General features: G+C 38.3%; 1 protein-coding gene across 2 annotated transcripts in view; it reads right to left on the bottom strand.

The window, feature by feature from the left end:
• LOC126284038 (cholesterol transporter ABCA5-like) overlaps positions 1–20,952 on the bottom strand; it is a 333,206-nt gene that overhangs the window by 156,100 nt on the left and 156,154 nt on the right. For both annotated transcript variants that reach the window (XM_049982602.1, XM_049982603.1), the window contains exons 9-18: positions 20,119–20,262; positions 11,420–11,570; positions 11,238–11,314; positions 10,990–11,155; positions 5,877–6,018; positions 5,684–5,798; positions 5,428–5,577; positions 5,051–5,140; positions 4,654–4,793; positions 2,457–2,688 (exon numbers count right to left, since the gene is read on the bottom strand). In XM_049982602.1, the coding sequence (XP_049838559.1) occupies positions 2,457–2,688; positions 4,654–4,793; positions 5,051–5,140; positions 5,428–5,577; positions 5,684–5,798; positions 5,877–6,018; positions 10,990–11,155; positions 11,238–11,314; positions 11,420–11,570; positions 20,119–20,262 (1,407 nt within the window). The remainder of the gene's footprint in view (positions 1–2,456; positions 2,689–4,653; positions 4,794–5,050; positions 5,141–5,427; positions 5,578–5,683; positions 5,799–5,876; positions 6,019–10,989; positions 11,156–11,237; positions 11,315–11,419; positions 11,571–20,118; positions 20,263–20,952) is intronic.

The raw sequence follows: 20,952 nt of genomic DNA, 5'->3' as shown, positions 1-20,952 counted from the left end.
CCTATACATGGTGCATAAAAAATATGGTTCCTAGCAATTATGCAGGATTTACTCACTGCCTGCTCATTTCCTGATCATTATCCTGTCCCTCACACATTTGCCTTTAAGAATATTGAACTAGTCGATTGTACAAAGGTATTTTTGCAAATTCCAGTAGCCCCGGAGGACATTCTAGAAACCACTGTAATATTGCCTTTTGGGCTCTTCCAGTTTAAGTTTAAGCCTTTTAGATTGAGAAGTGATGTGCAGATGTGGCAGCATTTTATGCACGGCGTGTTGCACAGGTTGACATTTCTATTCTGTTGCATGGATAGAAGCTCGTTTATTGATGGCAACAACTTGTTTTCTACTCGTAGACCCTTACAGCACAACAGAAGACATTGAGTGCTATTGATAGCGACTTGCTGGCAATCTAGGCAGCAATCAAACATTTTTGATTATCTGTGGAAGGAAGACAGTTTACAGTTTTTACTGACCACAAACCACTAATTTGCTTCTTCCAGCATGCAATGGATTACAGCTCAATGCGGCACTGTAGACAGGCAGAATAACAACATTGTAGCCATCTGCCTATCACAAAATTGTGCCAGCCTATAGCTGTGGGCTGACATAGCAGCCAAGCAACAAGCAGACATAAAGCTCTGTGTGTCTTATTGCAAAGTGAACACACAGACCTTCAGCTGTAACATATTTTTGTGCCACATTGTGTTGTGGGTATCTGCCTTGGCACATCCTGTGACAAAGAACACCTGTACAGCCCTGCAGAATTTCCTCACACAGTTTTCTGAACAATGCATAACCTATCATATCCAGGCAACAGCAAGATTAGAGACGAGCAAGGCTGTGTGGCCAGGAATCCAGACGGACTGCCAACACGGTCATGCTCCCTACTCAATTGCCATCACAACCAGGTCAGCCAACATGTCTTTGCACCTGCTGCATACTTTCCAATGCCGAAAGCAAGATTTTCACACATACATGTCGGGACATAGTAGGACCCTTATCCTATTCTGATGGTCACAGCTACCTAACTGCTGTAGTGGATTGTTTTATGAGATGGCCTGAAGTTACTCCCAGACCATACATCTCCACTGAGTTGGTTCCAGAGGCATTGTTGTTTACATGGTTTTTGAGGTTAGGTGTTCCTCAAACCATTACAACTGACAACAGAGACTCGTTCAAGTCACAGCTGTTTAATGCGCTGCTCCAACTATGTGGTTTCTTCACACCACTAGCTACCATCCTGCTAGTAATGAAATGCTGGAAAGACTACATCACACACTGAGGGAAGTGCTGATATATTACTTATCAACATAGACAAACACTTTGACACTGATATTTTTATGGCTGCACACATCAGTGAAGGATGATCTGCAATGTTCACCAGTCCAACTGGTTTATGGTGAGCAGCTGCATGTGCTAGGTGAACTCACTTTACCAGCTCCACTTCAGTCAACCACACCAGAAAGAGGGTTCAAATGACTGTTCAGCTACCAGATGAGATGTTTGATTGCAGGCACACCTGTATTGCACAGAGATAGGAAGGTTTTCATCCATCTGCATACAGCACCAATTTCTCACAAAGAGATGATACTGTGCACCCACTGTTAACGCCCACCATATACTGGCCCCTACAGAGTGCTGTCAGAATAGAACACTTTCGAGTTTGACCAGAATGGCACACACGGAACAGTCACCATAGAGAGACTAAAGTCTGCCTACCTCTAAGAAAAGGAACCAGCATAATCATCTCAGTTTTCCACTGGCCTGTGCCAAGCCTACAATACTGGATGACAATGCAGCCTCCAATAAGATTCAAGAGGTACCTCAACAATTCCGTCAGCTGCTCTTTCGACAGCTCTCCCCCCTCTGCCCCCCTTCCTCCGCCACACAGTTGAGCATCACAAGTGCTGGATGAGGGGAGGGGGAGGTGGGGGACAGGGGAGTGGGGGAGGGGGGGGGGGGAGTGGGGAGTGGGAGTGGTTGCGTGCATGTAGCGACATCAGTTACTATGCAAGTAGCCCAGCACAAGAGAGAAAAGATGACTTGCTGCTTTAGAAGACAGTATTTATTAATGAAGCAGAATTTTGTTCATTACTCTTCTTCTTTACATTGTTTACAATTTGGTGTACAATAAAGTTATGCATTGAGTAATAATCATATCCGAAATTTACATGGTAGTTATTTCTTGTTGTCAAAGTACCGAGTGTGTCATTTAAGGGGTCCTAGGTAGTTACTATACATCTTGCTTTACAATTAAATCTAGTGACCAGTTAGACATCACTCCTTACGCATTCTCTATCACGTAAATTAGAAGCACTTTTTAAAGGATTCAACAAAAACCAATGCATGCATCTCATTCTACTGAAATGATGTTCACCACTTCCAACCAATTTTATCAAATTATTCCTCAGTTCTGCTTTATACTATGAACAAGGCAAAATACCCAGTCATACCTCCTCGAGTGTAGTCATTGAGACACCATAACTACTGATCCCCAGTCGACTAGCTCTCGTGGATATTTCCTGTTCAATGGCGGAGAAGAGTGGGGCAAAATTATCAACAGCATTGTGTGGCAATATGAAGGACAGTTCTCTCCCATGCCGCCTTGCTTTCTCAGCCTTAGGAACATGACTTGTTACAAGACGTGTGATGGCATGTTCTCGTGCCACACCTTCCAGGACCAGCCTAAGAAAGGCGCAAAAATTAATTTTGTTGCAATCTTCTCATGATTGCTGTTAACAACTGTGATGATGAAAATAAGTTTACAAAGCAGTCTTCTCATAAGACATCTATGTATCACAATCTAGTAACATATGAATTATGAATATAACAGAGGGAAACATTCCGTGTGGGAAAAATATATCTAAAAACAAAGATGATTTAACTTACCAAACGAAAGTGTTGGTATGTTGATAGAGACACTAACAAACACAAACACACTCAAAAAATTCAAGCTTTCACAACCCACGGTTGCTTCATCAGGAAAGAGGGAAGGAGAGGGAAAAGACGAACGGATGTGGGTTTTAAGGGAGAGGGTGAGGAGTTATTCCAATCCCTGAGCAGAGATGTCAGTCGAGGCGCAAGTACAGTACTTTGCCTATACACATGTCTGCTTGTGTCTGTATATGTGTGGATGGATATGTGTGTATGTGCGTGCGCGAGTGTATACCTGTCCCTTTTTCCCCCTAAGGTAAGTCTTTCTACTGCCGGGATTGGAATGACTCCTTAACCCCTCCCTTAAAATCCACATCCTTTTGTCTTTCCCTCTCCATCCCTGTTTCCTGATGAAGCCACCGTGAGTTGTGAAAGCTTGAATTTCGTATGTGTGTTTGTGTTTGTTAGTGTCTCTATCAACATACCAATGCTTTCATTTGGTAAGTTAGATCATCTTTGTTTTTAGATGTATTTTTCACAATCTAGTAATTTTTTTATCCTACAAATATTTTATAATACAAATCAGACACATTTGTTATTTACTTAATATTACAGATAAATGTACAGAAATTATACAAGGAACATTACATACTGTTCTATTACTGGAATTGTGGGTGGTTGTCGTTTTCAAATTTCAGCTCAAGAACATCTTGCTGTCAACCTTTCCACATTGTGTGTATAGATCCAAGAGAAACTATTTTCGTACATTTATAAAGCCAAAAGTTATGTCTTCTTTCATTTTATTTTTATTACTTATATAAACTTCTTACTATCTTCCCAGAGTCTCTATCATTCCATTGTTATGTTTGCAATTAACTATGTTATATCACATACCCACATGCACATCTACTTTTTAAGTCACCTTTTTTTCAAGAGATAGGCCTTCTACACCTCAGTAAACATGTAATGGTCTCAAGGCCAAGAATATTTTCTTTTTATGTAATAGTTACTGATCACCCCTTCTCCCATTTTATACTGTATCATTCACCATCCATACCAGAAATGTTAGTCTATCAGTCACCTTCATTGAGTCTCTTCATTTCAAACATTTCATATCATTGTATGTATCACATTTCACTGTATAGTACTAGCGTTTCAGCTATGCTCCAGCAGGTTCACATATTACAGTCTGCATTTTACATTTTCCCCAAGGTTCACTGATGAATTTGACTAATTAATCCGCACCATCTATCTACTACAGAAAGTTATGTCAGACTTATCTCAGCTGGTCTAAACTAATAATTACAAGCACTTCAATTACTATACTCTTCAAAGTAATGCGATTCCCACTTTCCTTTGTCTAGCTATTCTCACAGTCTTATCCTATCTTTCCCAGAAAGACATTATATTCTGATTAAATATTTGATACAATGTTTTAAAAGTCACAAAATTGATAAGTGGCAGTTTCATTATTCTTTGAATAACTCATTTTGTAAAAGAATAGTTGAGATAGGTAATCGTGTTTAGTCATTGAATAACCTCTGGTAACTGACTAGTACACAACTAATGCTCTGAAGGCTGATTAGTATAGTTTAACACCATATTAACTTACACAACAGTTTAAAACTCGCAATTTATTACAAAATTTAAGCACAGTTTACTTATTCCCAAACCAAAAGTACACATCTAAATGAAATATTAATACACATTTTATTAAAGAAGACATAGCAGTATGAAGGTTATATGAACAAGAAAAATTTTACTTAAAGAACATACGTCAAATGGTAGCCAATTCCAAACTTATTTTTTAGGAACAATGAAGATCCACAGCATCTCAATCGGCCTTTGGAAACCACTGCTTTCCTGTCTGCTAAGATATCTGCCTCATCCATGAAGTGTGTCGTAAGGAGAATAACCTGCACAAAACAAAGTTAATGTGTTGATATATCAAGTTAACTTAAGAGGCAAAATGAAATTGTTGTGGAATCCTGATGATAATCTTTCAAGAATTATTGTGGAGGGTCACAAAAAATCACAAAAAGACCACAAAAATTATAAATTATGTGCAAAAACAATGATGGCAGGGCTTAAACTTAAATTGTGTTACTGCAAAATTATATTGTATAATTCAGTGAATAATACTGGAATGATTTATTTAGGCTATATAATTTACCTTTCCATGTCTCCTGTTTTGGAGAACTGACCACATATGTCTCCTTGAATATGGATCCACTCCTGCAGTTGGTTCATCAAGAATTATGATCTGGAAAACAAATTAATCTTAATAGAAAACATTCCTCAAGTTTTTGTGCAATGGCAATTATTGTGGAGTGATGTGAAAATGTCAAAGCTATATCTAACAGATAATTTAGTTCAACAGAAAACACAAACACTATGTACTTTCAGTAGCAAAGGAAAGTGGGGTCCTTAGATACAATTTTTGCGTGGATTTCATAGAAAACGAACAGTCTTGGGATTAAGTTAAACAGTAGGTACACTAAGATATTTTAACTCATACTTCTCTGAAACTGTTATGACATTTTTATTAACCTTTGGGTCCCCAATAACTGCAATACCAACAGATAGTTTCCTTTTTTGTCCACCACTCAAATGTTTGGCAAACGTGTCAGCCTTGTCAACCAGATCAATGTCCCGTAATGTCTTTGTTACTTCAAAATCTATAAGTGATGAAGGAATGCCCTGAAAATCATTTAATCTATCATGTAAAACTGGATAAACAACACATATGCATGAGAAAATACTATAAGAACATATATTCTATTGGAATTTCTTCCAAAGGCCATACCCTCACAGCAGCAAAGAATTCAAGGTGTTCTCTTGGTGTCAGTAGATCAAAAAGGATATCATGTTGAGGACACACACCAGTCATTCTACGTATTGTGTGCATATCATTTGGATCCCTGTAGAAATTCTGTACATTATCAACTGTTGCCATGACAATATGAAATGGTACTATGGAGATGTCATTCCTTACTTGCCTAATGTCATATCCAAAGACAAATGCTGTCCCTGCTGTTGGTGCTGTCAGACCAGTCAAGATATTGAACAATGTTGTTTTTCCAGCACCATTGTGACCAAGTATGGCAGTGATCTGTCCTTCATAGATAGTCAGATTTATTCCTGTAAATCATAAATTCATTTTACACTAAATATATTGCCATAACAGCTGAAGGCTAGCAGTGTCAACACATTACACTTTTACTCCCAGCAGTAACATGAAACAAGTACGGTATCCACTTATCACTAAAAACAATGATAAAAGGAAGGAACAAATAACAGAGATGTCAAAGAAATTATTGTAAAACAATATTGTCGAAATACAGACTACAGTACTGAGAGACAGTTATAGCCGATAGTGGTGATTTACAAGGTAGAGAGAAGACTATACAAAATATTGTTGTACCATCCTAGAAGATAATGTGAAAGCATGAAAGGGAACCACTGAGTGTAAAATTGGAGGCTGCATTGAGACAATCAAATTATATTTCATGATATTATTTAGGTTTTATTTCTCATTCGGCACTGAATTTAAGTAAATATGTTTACATCCCATTTAGACTTGCATAAGAAAAGGAACAGCTGAATAATAATTAGACACATACCCCTGGTCAGTGGTGGTTTGTGCAAAATTTTATCAATGCACTATGATGGCGGCCATGGCTATTTGTCTTACAAGGTTAGTTAACATAAGCAAGTTGAATATATTAAAAATACTTATATAAACTGAACAGTTTAAATATATTTAAATTTTATAATTAATCATTTAACACTGTGAAGAATAAAATTTTAAAAAATAAACAATGGTATCAGCATGAAACAAACACGAGCTATCAAACTGACAATCTGCGACATTAACCACCCAGCTGTGGGACTCTTGCATGAGATGGTGCTAAAAAATCCCATTGCTATGCACAGAAATTTTTAGAGAATTTACATGCTATTGTTATGCTCACGAGTTCTGTCCTGTCAACTCTCTCACTGCTGTGGACAAGCTCCTCCCACATCTCGATGAATAAAAAAGTTTCCAGTATTTATCATATAAAATAAATGCCTCTTTGTGTGCTATCATTTGCAAAAAATCCTCATTTCAATATCTTCAACTCTTTATGAAATATGATTATTGTTGTAACCACATGATTCTCAAATATGCATGGCCACAAATGGCCATGTCTGGTCACCGAATATAAAAACCAATAACTCGAGAATGAAATGAGATATTGTTCTGCTCAAAATTTCAAACAAAATGTTGATTTCTTGTCTACATTTCATACCTGGCAATGTATGGGCTAAAATCAACCATACACAAAGTAAGCATTTTTATCTTTACATATTCTTTAAAATTTTGTGTTTGCTTTATTCAATTTGATGGAGCACATTAATTACGAGGAATAATAAAAAAAAAATTCAGCCCTTTATTGTGCAAAAATATTTGTAATATGTGCAAAAATCAATTTTTCTCATAGCAGCCAGAATGTCATCTCTCGGCATAGGTAGCAAACAGCATTAGGCAAGCGGTAAGTGACAACAAAGCTCCCATTAGCAAGGAATGTAGAGCACATACCTGTAGCAGTCAAATGATTAAATTTTATAATTAATAGTTTAACATTATGAAGAATTTCGAAGAACCAAAGAAAGAAAGATAGCGTTGGCATTTGAACTCAAGCCAATGAACTGCCAGTCTAAGGTCTAGACTGCTCAATCACAGTGCCATTGCGAAAGCTCTCCTCTAAAATCCTTCCCATACACTATGATTGCCAATATTTACATGCAATGATCTATGGAAAATGCTATCAGGGTGCTTTGAGCAATGTAGCATTCTCAGTGTTGGAAGGAGCGATGTCACATCAGAGCATGTGCAGAACAGACAACTGCATTTCTTCTCTGATTTGATCATAGCTTGGCTGACCATCATTTCAGCATTTGACACTGGTTTCCAGTTATTGTGGAGAAAGCAATACAGAAAATGCTTTCACCCATTTTATTTGCATACCAATCCATTTTTAAAGAAAATTGGTGTAATTTCAGTGTAATTTCCAACTCGCATTTGAAGAGAAATGCAATAATTTTAGTGTGATTTCTGATTTGGATTCAAAAAGAAACAGAATAATGTCAGTGCAATATTTACCGTGTGCTTTAGTGCATTAGCACATGATCGCTGGCCACCACTGCCTTTTTTGTAAGACATAACAAGAATATTTTTATGATGTGCTCTTTTCCATATTATGCTACATTTTGGGCAATTACACTCGTGACGGAGATGAATGTTTTGGATAAATCCATGCCTTTCTTCATGGGTTTGGCAAAACTGCATTGCGAAGCCTCCATTTATTTCGTTATTCAATTATTTTTCTGCAATTTGGAGTTTTATTGTTGGAAGTAGAAGCTTGTATGTTATAACTGCTCATTTTGGACATTTTCAAGGCTTATCAATATGGAGTGTCAAGCACAGAAAAATGAACACTTCCTACGCATTTTACTCTTGAAGTTTAATTGAGATCTAGTGCGGCGGAAGCTATAAAAGTTGCAATGTGTACAGGAGGGAAGCATTTGCTAAGACGATGGCACAGAATTTTTTTTTTCAGTTGCAAGGAGGAATACTCGACTTGTGTGATGAGCCACATCCTAGAAGCCCTTCCGTTTTTGATTAAAACCACATAAATCAATTGCTTGACAAAAAACCACGTCAAAAAACATGGGTATTGGCACAAACTGTGGAATGCAATCATACAACTATTGTGCACCAATTTGTATTCATTTGGTAAGGTGCAAACATTAAGTATTCCACATGCCTTAAGAAAGACCAACAAAAATAAATATGCAACCATATGTTCATCTTTACTGGCCTCTTAGTAGAGTGACCAACTCTCCCATATTCTAACACCTTTTTTTTTTTTTTTTTTTTGTCCTCCTGGCTCCCTTTCTGATCACTTGTTTCTTCATATATTTCATCAGTGATCACTGTTATAAATATTATTGTCCTGAAGAACTATCAACAGTTCACATTTCTGGACAGACAGATCTTGAAAACTTTTTGTGTAATAATCGATACTACTGTCAACACACAGTACTTTTTGTTCATACTTCTATGGAAAGAAATGGTTTGGCTCAAGGGATTGGGGGGAATGTGAGGTTCCAAAAAGAATGACACAGTACAAGTGTCTAGAGGGATCATGAGAGGGAGAATGTTTACTTGTCTCTTAGTCAGTTTTGGCAATGATAGAGATGATCATGTTTAAACACACTCAATATATTACTTATTTCTCAGCTGGCTTACTTAGCACAACAACATTTCACAACACTTCAAAAGAGCCAGTGCTGATAGACTGCTTAAGCTGAAAGCAGTCAAATACAGAGGGCAGTCAATACAGAATGGTCCAATTTGTCTAGTCTTCTTTCTGTAATCCTACTATTGTAATCTTCAATTATGTTCATGCATGTCTTCATTTGCACCTGAAGTGAATCAGTTTTCATTATGTGCTCTTACAGTGAAAATTAAGATGTAAAAACCCCATGAAGCACAGAGATCAAACACTTGAATGCTTATTTTAAAAAATGAGAACAACACCTTCTTGGTTAAAACCCACAGCATTTAACATTAGCCAAGTTTACTGTGTGATATGAAAGTGTGACTGTAGCATTGCTGATGTAGGTGTGCAGTTAAAACTTATTGTGACTACATCTCCCTTAAACATCCCTTAAAATCATGTTCAGCTGTTTGTCATTTCCCATAAAATCATGATCAAATGTTAGTCGCTCCACCTGTTTCTGTTTGGCATGACATAGGCACAAACTGTTCCTTGAGAACATTGTTACAGGTGATGAGAAATGTTGCCTTTATGTGAAATTGAAGAAGAGGAAAGATTGGCTCAGACCATCGAAAGAGCAACACACCTTACGAAGTATGGTGCACACCATCAGGAAATTATATAGTTTGTTCCGTTGAAACAGACTAGCACTCTTCATCATGGATTGTCACCAAGAAATGAAATAATAAAAGCTATTGCATATACGAGGTGCATTAAAGTTCTAAGGCCTCCGATTTTTTTTCTCCGGACTGGAAAGAGATAGAAACATGCGCATTGTTTTAAAATGAGGCCGCATTCATTGTCAATACGTCCCAGAGATGACAGCACCATATGGGAGATGTAATTTTACTGCCAGCTGCGAGAATGAGAACTGTTTTAAATACTTTCATCGGCTGTGACAATGGATTAGACGTGGATGCCATTTTTTCAATCCAGAAACAAAGCGCCAGTCAGCTCAAGGGAAGCACACAGATTCACCGCCGCCAAAAAAATTTCGGGTAACCGCCAGTGCTGAAAAAATGATGGTGTCTATGTTCTGGGACAGCGAGGACGCAATCCTTACCCATTGCGTTCCAATGGGCACTACGGTAACAGGTACATCCTACGAAAATGTTTTGAAGAACAAATTCCTTCCTGCACTGCAACAAAAACGTCCGGGAAGGGCTGCGTGTGTGCTGTTTCACCAAGGCAATGCACCCGCACATCGAGCTAACGTTACACAACAGTTTCTTCGTGATAACAACTTTGAAGTGATTCCTCATGCTCCCTACTCACCTGACCTGGCTCCTAGCGACTTATGGCTTTTTCCAACAATGAAAGACACTCTCCGTGGCTGCACATTCACCAGCCGTGCTGCTATTGCCTCAGCGATTTTCCAGTGGTCTAAACAGACTCCCAAAGAAGCCTTCGCCACTGCCATGGAATCATGGCATCAGCGTTGTGAAAAATGAGTACGTCTGCAGGGCGATTACATCGAGAAGTAACGCCAGTTTCATCGATGTCGGGTGAGTAGTTAATTAGGAAAAAAATCTGAGGCCTTAGAACTTATTGCACCTCATAGTGAATAGCTAAGAATACTTGCTGTTGCTTCTAAAAACGAACCACCTTGTAAACCTGTGTTGTCAGCATTGAAAAAAATGGTTTTCTCTTTCTCTCTCTCTCTCTCTCTCTCTCTCTCTCTCTCTCTCTCTCTCACACACACACACACACACACACACACACACACACACACACACACACACACACACACACACTCACTTTCATGCAATTATTGAAGTATACTGACCATTTACTGCCTTCACTTCAGGCTTCCTGCAAGCCTGAAATGTCTTGAATAAATCGACAATTTTAATGGCTTCCTTGCCTTTCATTTCTCTTGCAACTGGTTCAATATCTTGAGATGACTCATCAGCAGCATTGAAAGATCCAGACTCACCATTTACAGAGGATACCTGTACAAAACAGAAATTATAGAACTAATTTTCCTGTTCATCGAGTAATTCAATTTCCATGAAAACTAATGCAAAAACTCACATGTGGTGTAGCTTTTTTTGAAAACCAGAAACCAGGTGTCAGACAGAACCAAGGTGATCTTTTTGTACCATGTTCACCTAAAATTAGGGACAGGTTAAACATGGATGGAATCAAATAAATTTCTTCTGTGAACAAAGGACTTCATCCAACACTATATTTACTATTCATGTGACAATACTTACTTGGAATGACACAGTCAAGATAGTATGCCAGGAATCCATAAAGTACTATATCTAATGCCATCATTATAAGACTGCCTCCAAATGGAATACCAGGGCCTGACCACAGATTATCAAAAGTGACGCCATCACCAGACAAATCTAGCACCAAGGCCTGTAGACAGTTCAGAAGAATATTGTGTTAGACTTATCTGCTGATTATGGTTCTAAGCACTATGGGACTTAACATCTGAGGTCATCAGTCCTCTAGACTTAGAACTACTTAAACCCAGCTAACCTAAGGACATTACACACATCCATGCCCGAGGCAGGATTCGAACCATCAACCATAGCAGCCACGTGGTTCCGGTCTGAAGTGCCTAGAACTGCTGATTACATTAAGACTGAAATAACCAACAGGTTTCCTTGTAAATAGTTAGCAAACATAATACTGTTTTGGATTGTTCTCTGCTGTTGCTTTAACACATGTGATGTAGGAAAACTGCTTCACCTATATGAATGTGCTTCTTATAAGTACGACTTTTTTCATATAAAGATTTCAGTTTAGTAATTCTATTGAAATTGCAAACATATAGCACATTTATTCCTGCACTTCCCTGGTAAGGTATGAAAAAGACAAATGAATATTGATAAGTTCATTATAATGCAAGGATTTTGTTTTCAGAGAGGAAACATATCAACTTGTTGTGAAGACATAACACAGTATTACAAACAGATAAAACCACCAGATTGTCATATTGTAGTGAAACAATCAGATCTACACTGGCACATCTGTTTTGTAAAAAAATATACTGATAAGCAACCACAAAAAAATGTTTTATCAGAATGAAAGTATGATCATTACATTAATACAATGTCTTATAATTTACACTACTGGCCATTAAAATTGCTACACCAAGCAGAAATGCAGATGATAAACGGGTATTCATTGGGCAAATGTATTATACTAGAACTGACGTGATTACATTTTCATGCAATTTGGGTGCATAGATCCTGAGAAATCAGTACCCAGAACAACCACCTCTGGCCACAATAACAGCCTTGATACGCCTGGGCATTGAGTGAAACAGAGCTTGGACGGTGTGAACAGGTACAGCTGCCCATGCAGCTTCAACATGATACCACAGTTCATCAAGAGTAGTGACTGGTGTATTGTGACGAGCCAGTTGCTCGGCCATCACTGACCAGATGTTTTCAATTGGTGAGAGATCTGGAGAGTGTGCTGCCCAGAACAGCAGTCGAACATTTTCTGTATCCACAAAGATACGTGCAGGCCTTGCAACAAGCATTCATGCATTATCCTCCTGAAATTTAGGGCTTCACAGGGATCGAAAGAAGGATAGAGCCACGGGTAATAACACATCTGAAATGTAATGTCCACTATTCAAAGTGCCGTCAATGCAGGCAAGAGGTGACCACGACGTGTAACCAATGGCACCCCATACCACCACGCTGGGCGATACGCCAGTATGGCGATGACAAATACATGCTTCCAATGTGCGTTCACCACGATGTCGCCAAACTCAAATGCGACCATCATGATGCTGTACACAGAACCTGGATTAAACCGAAAAAATGATGGTTTGCCATTCATGCACCCAGGTTCGTCATTGAGTACGCCATCGCAGGTGCTCCTGACTGTGATGCAGCGTCAAGGGTAACCGCAGCCATGGTTTCTGAGCTGATAGTCCATGCTGCTGCAAACGTCATCTAACTGTTCATGCAGATGGTGGTTATCTTGCAAACATCCCTATCTGTTGACTCAGGGATCGAGATGTGGCTGCACTATCCGTTACAGGTTTGCAGATAAGATGCCTGTCATCTCGACTGCTAGTGATACGAGGCCGTTGGGATCCAGCATGGCGTTCAGTATGACCCTCCTGAACCCACTGATTCCATATCCTGCTAACAGTCATTGGATCTGTATCAATGCGAGCAGCAATATCACGATACAATAAACTGCAATTGCGATAGGCTACAATTTGACCTTTATCAAAATCAGAAACGTGATGGTACGGATTTCTCCTCCTTACACGAGGCATCACACCAACGTTTCACTAGGCAATGCTGGTCAACTACTGTTTGTGTAGAAATTGGTTGGAAACTTTCCTCATGTCAGCACGTTGTAGGTGTTGCCACCAGCGTCAACCTTGTGTGAATGCTCTGAAAAGCTAATCATTTGCATATCACAGCATCTTCTTCCTGTTGGTTAAATTTCGCATCTGTAGCACATAATCATCGTGGAGTAGCAATTTTAATGGCTAGTGTGTATTTCAGTTTTATTGTTGTTGTAGTTGTGGTCTTCAGTCCAGAAACTGGTTTGATGCAGCTCTCCATGCTACTCTATCCTGTGCAAGCTTCTTCACCTCCCAGTACCTACGGCAACCTACATCCTTCTGAATCTGTTTCGTGTATTCATCTCTTGGTCTAACTCTACGATTTTTACCTCCACACTGCCCTACAACACTAAATTGGTGATCCCTTGATGCCTCAGAACATGTCCTACCAACTGATCCCTTCTTCTACTCAAGTTGTGACACAAATTCCTCTTCTCCCCAATCCTATTCAATACTTCCTCATTAGTTATGTGATCTACCCATCTAATCTTCGGCATTCTTCTGTAGCACCGCAATTCAAAAGCTTCAATTCTCTTCTTGTCCAAACTATTTATCATCCATGTATCACTTCCATACATGGCTACACTCCACAAAAATATTTTCAGAAATGACTACCTGATACTTAAGCCTATACTCTATGTTAACAAAAATCTCTTTCTCAGAATCGCTTTCCTTGCCATTGCCAGTCTACATTTTATATCCTCTCTACTTCGACCATCATCAGTTATTTTGCTCCCCAAATAGCAAAACTACTTTACTACTTTAAGTGTCTCATTTCCTAATGTAATCCCCTCAGCATCAGCCGACTTAATTCAACTACATTCCATTATCCTCGTTTTGCTTTTGTTGATGTTCATCTTATGTCTTCCTTTCAAGACACTGCCCATTCCATTCAACTGCTCTTGCAAGTCCTTTGCTGTCTCTGACAGAATTACAATGTCATCGGCAAACCTCAAAAGTTTTTATTTCTTCTCCATGGATTTTAACACCTACTCCGCATTTTTCTTTTGTTTCCTTTACTGCTTGCTCAATATACAGATTGAATAACATCGGGGAGAGACTACAACCCTGTCTCACTCCCTTCCCAACCACTGCTTCCCTTTCATGCCCCTCGACTCTTATGACTGCCATCTGGTTTCTGTACAAATTGTAAATAGCCTTTCACTCCCTGTATTTTACCCCTGCCAGCTTCAAAATTTGAACGAGAGTATTCCAGTCAACATTGTCAAAAGCTTTCTCTAAGTCTACAAACGCTAAGAATGTAGGTTTGCCTTTCCTTAATCTATTTTCTAAGATAAGTAGTAGGGTCAGTATTGCTTCATGTGTTGCCATATTTCTAGGGAATCCAAACTGATCTTCCCTGAGATCGGCTTCTACCAGTTTTTCCATTCATCTGTAAAGAATTTGCATTAGTATTTTGCAGCTGTGACTCATAGTTCGGCAATTTTCACATCTATCAACACCTGCTTTTTTTGGGATTGAAATTATTATATTCTTCTTGAAGTCTCACGGTATTTCGCCAGTTTCATACATCTTTCTCACCAGATGGTAGAGTTTTGTCAGGACTGGCTCTCCCAAGGCTGTCAGTACTTCTAATGGAATGTTGTCAACTCCCGGGGCCTTATTTCGACTCGAGTCTTTCAGAGCTCTGTCAAACTCTTCACACAGTATCATATCTCCCATTCCATCTTTATCTACATCCTCTTCCAATTCCATAATATTGTCCTCAAGTACATCGCCCTTGTATAGATCCTCTATATACTCCTTCCACCTTTCTGCTTTCCCTTCTTTGCTTAGAACTGGGTTTCCATTTGAGCTCTTGATATTCATACAAGTGGTTCTCTTTTCTCCAAAGGTTTCTTTAATTTTCCTGTAGGCAGTATCTATCTTACCTTCAGTGATATATGCCTCTACATCCTTACATTTGTCCTGTAGCCGTTTCTGCTTCACCATTTTGCACTTCCTGTCGATCTCATTTTTGAGACATTTGTATTCCTTTTTGCCTGCTTTTTTTACTGCATTTTTATATTTTCTCCTTTCATCAATCAAATTCAATATTTCTTCTGTTACCCAAGGATTTCTATTAGCCCTCATCTTTTTACCTACTTTATCTTCTGCTGCCTTCACTACTTCATCCCTCAGAGCTACCCATTCTTCTTCTACTGTATTTCTTTCCTCCATTCCTGTCAATTGTTCCCTTATGCTCTCCCTGAAACACTCTACAACCTCTGGTTCTTTCAGTTTATCCAGGTCCCATCTCCTTAAATTAGCACCTTTTTGTAGTTTCTTCAGTTTTAATCTACAGTTCACAACCAATAGATTGTGGTTAGAGTCCACATCTGCCCCTGGAAATGTCTTACAATTTAATACCTGGTTCCTAAATCTCTGTCTTACCATTATATCATCTATCTGATACCATCTAGTATTTCCACGATTCTTCCATGTGTACAACTTTCTTTTATGATTCTTGAACCAAGTGTTAGCTTTGATTAAGTTATGCTCTGTACAAAATTCAACCAGTCGGCTTCCTCTTTCATTTCTTAGCCCCAATCCATATTCACCTACTCTGTTTTCCTCTCATCCTTTTCCTACTATTGAATTCCAGTCACCTATGACTATTAAAATTTTGTCTCCCTTCACTATCTGAATAATTTTTTTTTATCTCATCATACATTTCTTCAATTTCTTCATCCTCAGCAGAGCTAGTTGGCATACAAACTTGTACTACTGTAGTAGGTATGGGCTTCGTGTCTATCTTTGCCACACTAATGCATTCACTATGCTGTTTGTAGTAGCTTACCTGTACTCCTATTTTTTTATTCATTATTAAACCTACTCCTGCATTACCCCTATTTGATTTTTTTTATTTATAACCCTGTATTCACCTGACCAAAAGTCTTGCTCCTGCTGCCACCGAACTTCACTAATTCCCACTATATCTAACTTTAACCTATTCATTTCCCTTCAGTTTTATTATTATTATTATTATTATTATATATCAGTTAACTAACTGATATATGCATCCAGAAAAATAACACCAGTTTATTATGAAATTAATATCACTTCATGTTCCTTTAGGTGTTATTTCTGCTGGCTACATACATGAGTTAGTTTACTTATTACTGTGTGAAATAGATGATTGTGATAACTGTGCTTGCTTCTGGCACACATGCATCTTTAAAAACTGCATTGAGAAACAACCACAATAGCATCCAATTAACAAAGTAGCCTATTGTATTAGCAAGCTTACTGCAGATAAAGAAAATTTCATGTAGTAGGAAACATTGAAAAATATTTTAAATCCTAAAAAAACGTTTTATATATCTGCTGTTCTAAGCATTCTAGCAGTAGATAATTTGTAGAAAAAGAATACATACTGTTTGTGTTTAAAAAATATCTGTAGCTGGCTGTAATATGCAGAAAACCGTAACCTAGCAATGGAGAGACCAGGACGCAACAAGAACAATATGCAGAGGGTAGATTGCTACTCACCACATAGACCAGGTACTGAGTCTACAACAAGAACTTTGAAAAGAATACTAGAAATATTTAAGCTTTTAGACAAGCTTCCACAGAAGTAGGACTCCCAAACATTCACACAACAACTCACATACACATGGCTACTGCCCCTAGCCACTAATGCTCAACTTGCTGGCCGAGGAGAGTAACAGTGTGTGTGTGTGTGTGTGTGTGTGTGTGTGTGTGTGTGTGTGTGTGTGTGTGTGTGTGTGTGTGTGTGCGGTCATTGGCCACTACTTGGGGATGGACTTCATCCAAAAGCTTACTGTGGTGTATGCAGAGCTGGGACCCTACATATTTGGCAACAAAACCTCAGAATACGCCTTACAGTCCAGGAATGACCCCTGCTCACCTAGGAAGTTATTTATACATAGTCATGGTATTGTGTACAATCAAGTGAATCACAGCACACAGCACTGCAGTTGCAAGTCCTACTTATATCTGCATATTCAAATAATGATGATGATGATGATGATGATGATGATGATGATGATGATGATTAGTTTGTGGGACACTCAACTGCACAGTCATCAGTGTCCATAGAAAGTCAAAATTTTGTTCACACTCCAATTTTTTATGCAGTCCAAACTAGCCACTATCATGAATGATCATGATGCTGAAATGATGAGGACAACACAAAAACCCAGTCACCAGACAGCCAACCCAGCCGGGAATCGAATGCGGGACCCCGTGATCCAGGGCAGCAATGTTAGAAACTAGACTATGAGCTGTGGACTGCACAGTCACAGGTTCATGTGATACCAAGAATGTATCTTTCCACAGGCAACTATTCAAAAGCCAGTTATGGTCTGTGCTCTAACTGACCAACAGTTGCTCCAAGTCCCTGTTACAAGTCTCCTTTACAGGCCCTGCCTACTGCTGCCACTCCCACTTCCTGCCAAGGTGTCATGTCACCTTTGCCCTGTGCCATGTCCATTACCAGACTTCCATAAGCCACTTTGGAAGGCACCACTTCACATTGTCTCATCCACTGATTGCGTATGAACTCCCAGCTTCATAAAACTGTGTCATTATTAATCTTCCCTGCTTCTCAAGACATTGCTGCTCTCAAATTGTGTAGACTTTCATTCTCAGCTGTTGTAGTTCATTGCTTCTTGTAATAAACAGTTGGTATTCCAAAGAGTGCATCTCAATACTGCCAGCCACCCACGGGGATAAAGAAGATTACATTGGTGATGATGTAAAAGGTTTTGTGTGCTTTTCTAGTGCTCTTCTCTGAACTACCATATTACAATGGCAACAAAGTAAAGTTTTCAGTAGACCTAAAGGGTGTTTTCATATGTGTTACTGTGTATTAGTTCATTTTGCTGGAGCAGGCATTTTGTTTTTCACATTTGTTCAAGTGGCTTTCTACCAGCTGGAATTTGACCCCTATACTAGTTCATTCTGCAGGGCCAGATCATCATGGTTCTTACGTTGTTATAGCCTACATGCAGCAGTGTTCATTGCATTCCACAATTCCGATACCAGGGCACATTTGTGAAAGAAGTTTCTTAGTAGTAGTTGCCTTTTTTGTATAGTCCAGGTAGACCATTCACATGCTGTACAAGTCTTTATCTTCTGTTCCTGACACTGTTAATCTGCTTTGTTTTCAGTGGCTATTTGATCTCTTTTTGTACTTTTGTGACAACTCAGTAATTAAACATTCAGGTTTCAGTTCTTTGGTAGTATTTTTTCACACAAGGTGTGAGTGTACTTTTGATTTATCATGCCTGTCCAATCATTGGAGCTGTCTTCATTTAAAGAGTCAGCAAGCTGCTCCTGTATTTGTGCCAAATTTTCCAGTGTTTGACAGCCAGAAAGAGGACTGGGCCAATTACCATCAACAGTTGGAGTTGCACCTTGCAGCATACACAGTATGCCCCACAGTGCTCTCTTTATTGAAAGTGAAGGTATAGGGATCCTTCTATTATTTTGTCTGTTTTTTCCCAAGACTATCATCTGCAGTACATCAACTATGATTTATTGGTGGAGTGGTTAAATGTGCATTTTGGTAGCAATATTTGTTCCTGTTCTTATCAACAGTGTATTGATTTTTTGGTTACTGACAGATGGTCTGCCTGCCTGCCACCCCCCCCCCCTCCCTCCCACCCCCTGCCCTGTGTCATTATTAATCTTCCTTGCTCCTCAAGACATTGCTGTTCTCATACTGCATAGGCATTCTTTCTCAGAAGTAATATTTAGTTTAGTTTTTCTAATAAACAGGTGTTATTTCAAAGAGTCCATTTCAATACTGTTGCCAATCACTTGGAAAAAGGATATTGCACTTAGGTATTTTTAGTATTCTATTCATTGTGCCTGTCTCCAACTCAACACCTCCTCTATGTGGTGACTAGTAATCTATCCAAATATTAATCTAGGATTTTTATGTGCAGTCAAGACCAGAATATAAATGTTTTTAGCTCACACTGATTGCTGTTTACTCAACATATGACAAAGTCACTTTTTATAATAAGACTGTGGTGCAGGGAAGTTTCATGAACACTGTATTAAAGCATGGAAAGAACAATGGCAGAACCAGCCTTGGTGTTTGTAGGACTTCATATTTTACATTTCTAGATTCCGAATATAGTTTTAGTCATCCACACAGTTTGCATTATGTAGATCCCTTCTGTGTTGTGTTCTATACATTCTGACACAAGTGAGAACTCCCATGTATGTGAAAGGATCAAAGTATATACTGCAAACAATCAAAAATCCAGGATGGAATGTAACAAAGTATATATGTTGAATGTTACAAAGTTTACACTTCAACAGAAATAAAAGTATGCTCAAATATGATTAAAGATAGGTAGCTTCTATTACTTGACAAGGGCACAAAGCACAATTTACACATTAATAGGTGCTGTCTTCTTACATTATCATCAGAGAAATTTGATAACAAAAGAGATTAGGATAATCAATTCTTGTATGCAAAGCATCATTGCAAGCTTCTGATGCATGCATGTAGTATTTTTTAAATCTTCATCATGACTAAACAGTGTAATAACATGCAGAAATAATATCTTTATTTGATGGTTCAGCTAGAACTGAATATGACAATACCTTGTCCATAGCAAGAGCAAAGCCTGTTGAGCTGATAAGTGAAACAACCCAAAATGCTATGGAACTGGAATCGTCCACAAATACTTGGATGAAATATAGCAGACTCATTATGTTGACAGCAAAATTTCCAAGGATTCCTGCAGTCTGTAAAAAGCAACAGAAGTAAAACACATGATAGTGTCTCATAATTACTCTTTTAAAATTAACATCACTTTCTGCAGATGGAAGTAGTACCATAAAACGGGATAAACAGGGACAATTTCAGAAAAAAGTTTCAATGTAATTTGTTCACCTTAGTTTCAAAGTAATTTAAATAAAATTTATATCATTAGGAAAAGTAAATGCTATTGTCATTTTGTTATAAGAATCTGTAAGTCTAAAATTTGTTTGTAACACTGAAGGGGGCGCATATTCATTCCTTCTAAAACTTAGAAGCTCACAAACATGGTTATCAGCAAGAAGTGATTGTATTTATTGCCTAACTGTTACTGATCAGCTGTCTTTTGGTGAGTAATGTCATGTAAAAATAATAGTGTTTATAATAAAATTTTTTGCATTTTAGAAATATTCATGTTTATTGTGATGTTAATGGCTTGACAATGGTGTTCTTATGGAAAACTTTTGAAGTAATTTTGGATAACTTCCCGTACCAAGTTTGTCTTTACTAACAGTTATTCTTAGACATATTGCACATGTAAACATTATTTCTTGATGTTTGTACTTTCTGGGACCCACATAAGTTACATCTCTTTCAGGTTAGACCTACATAAAGTAATGATGATACATTAAAAGAGAGATACTCGCAGTGAAGTTTACTGTCTTCTTAATGAAGAC

The sequence above is a fragment of the Schistocerca gregaria genome, chromosome 8 (assembly GCF_023897955.1).
Source record: "Schistocerca gregaria isolate iqSchGreg1 chromosome 8, iqSchGreg1.2, whole genome shotgun sequence".
Lineage (NCBI taxonomy): Eukaryota > Metazoa > Arthropoda > Insecta > Orthoptera > Acrididae > Schistocerca > Schistocerca gregaria.
This window is presented reverse-complemented; position numbering and strand designations above follow the sequence as displayed.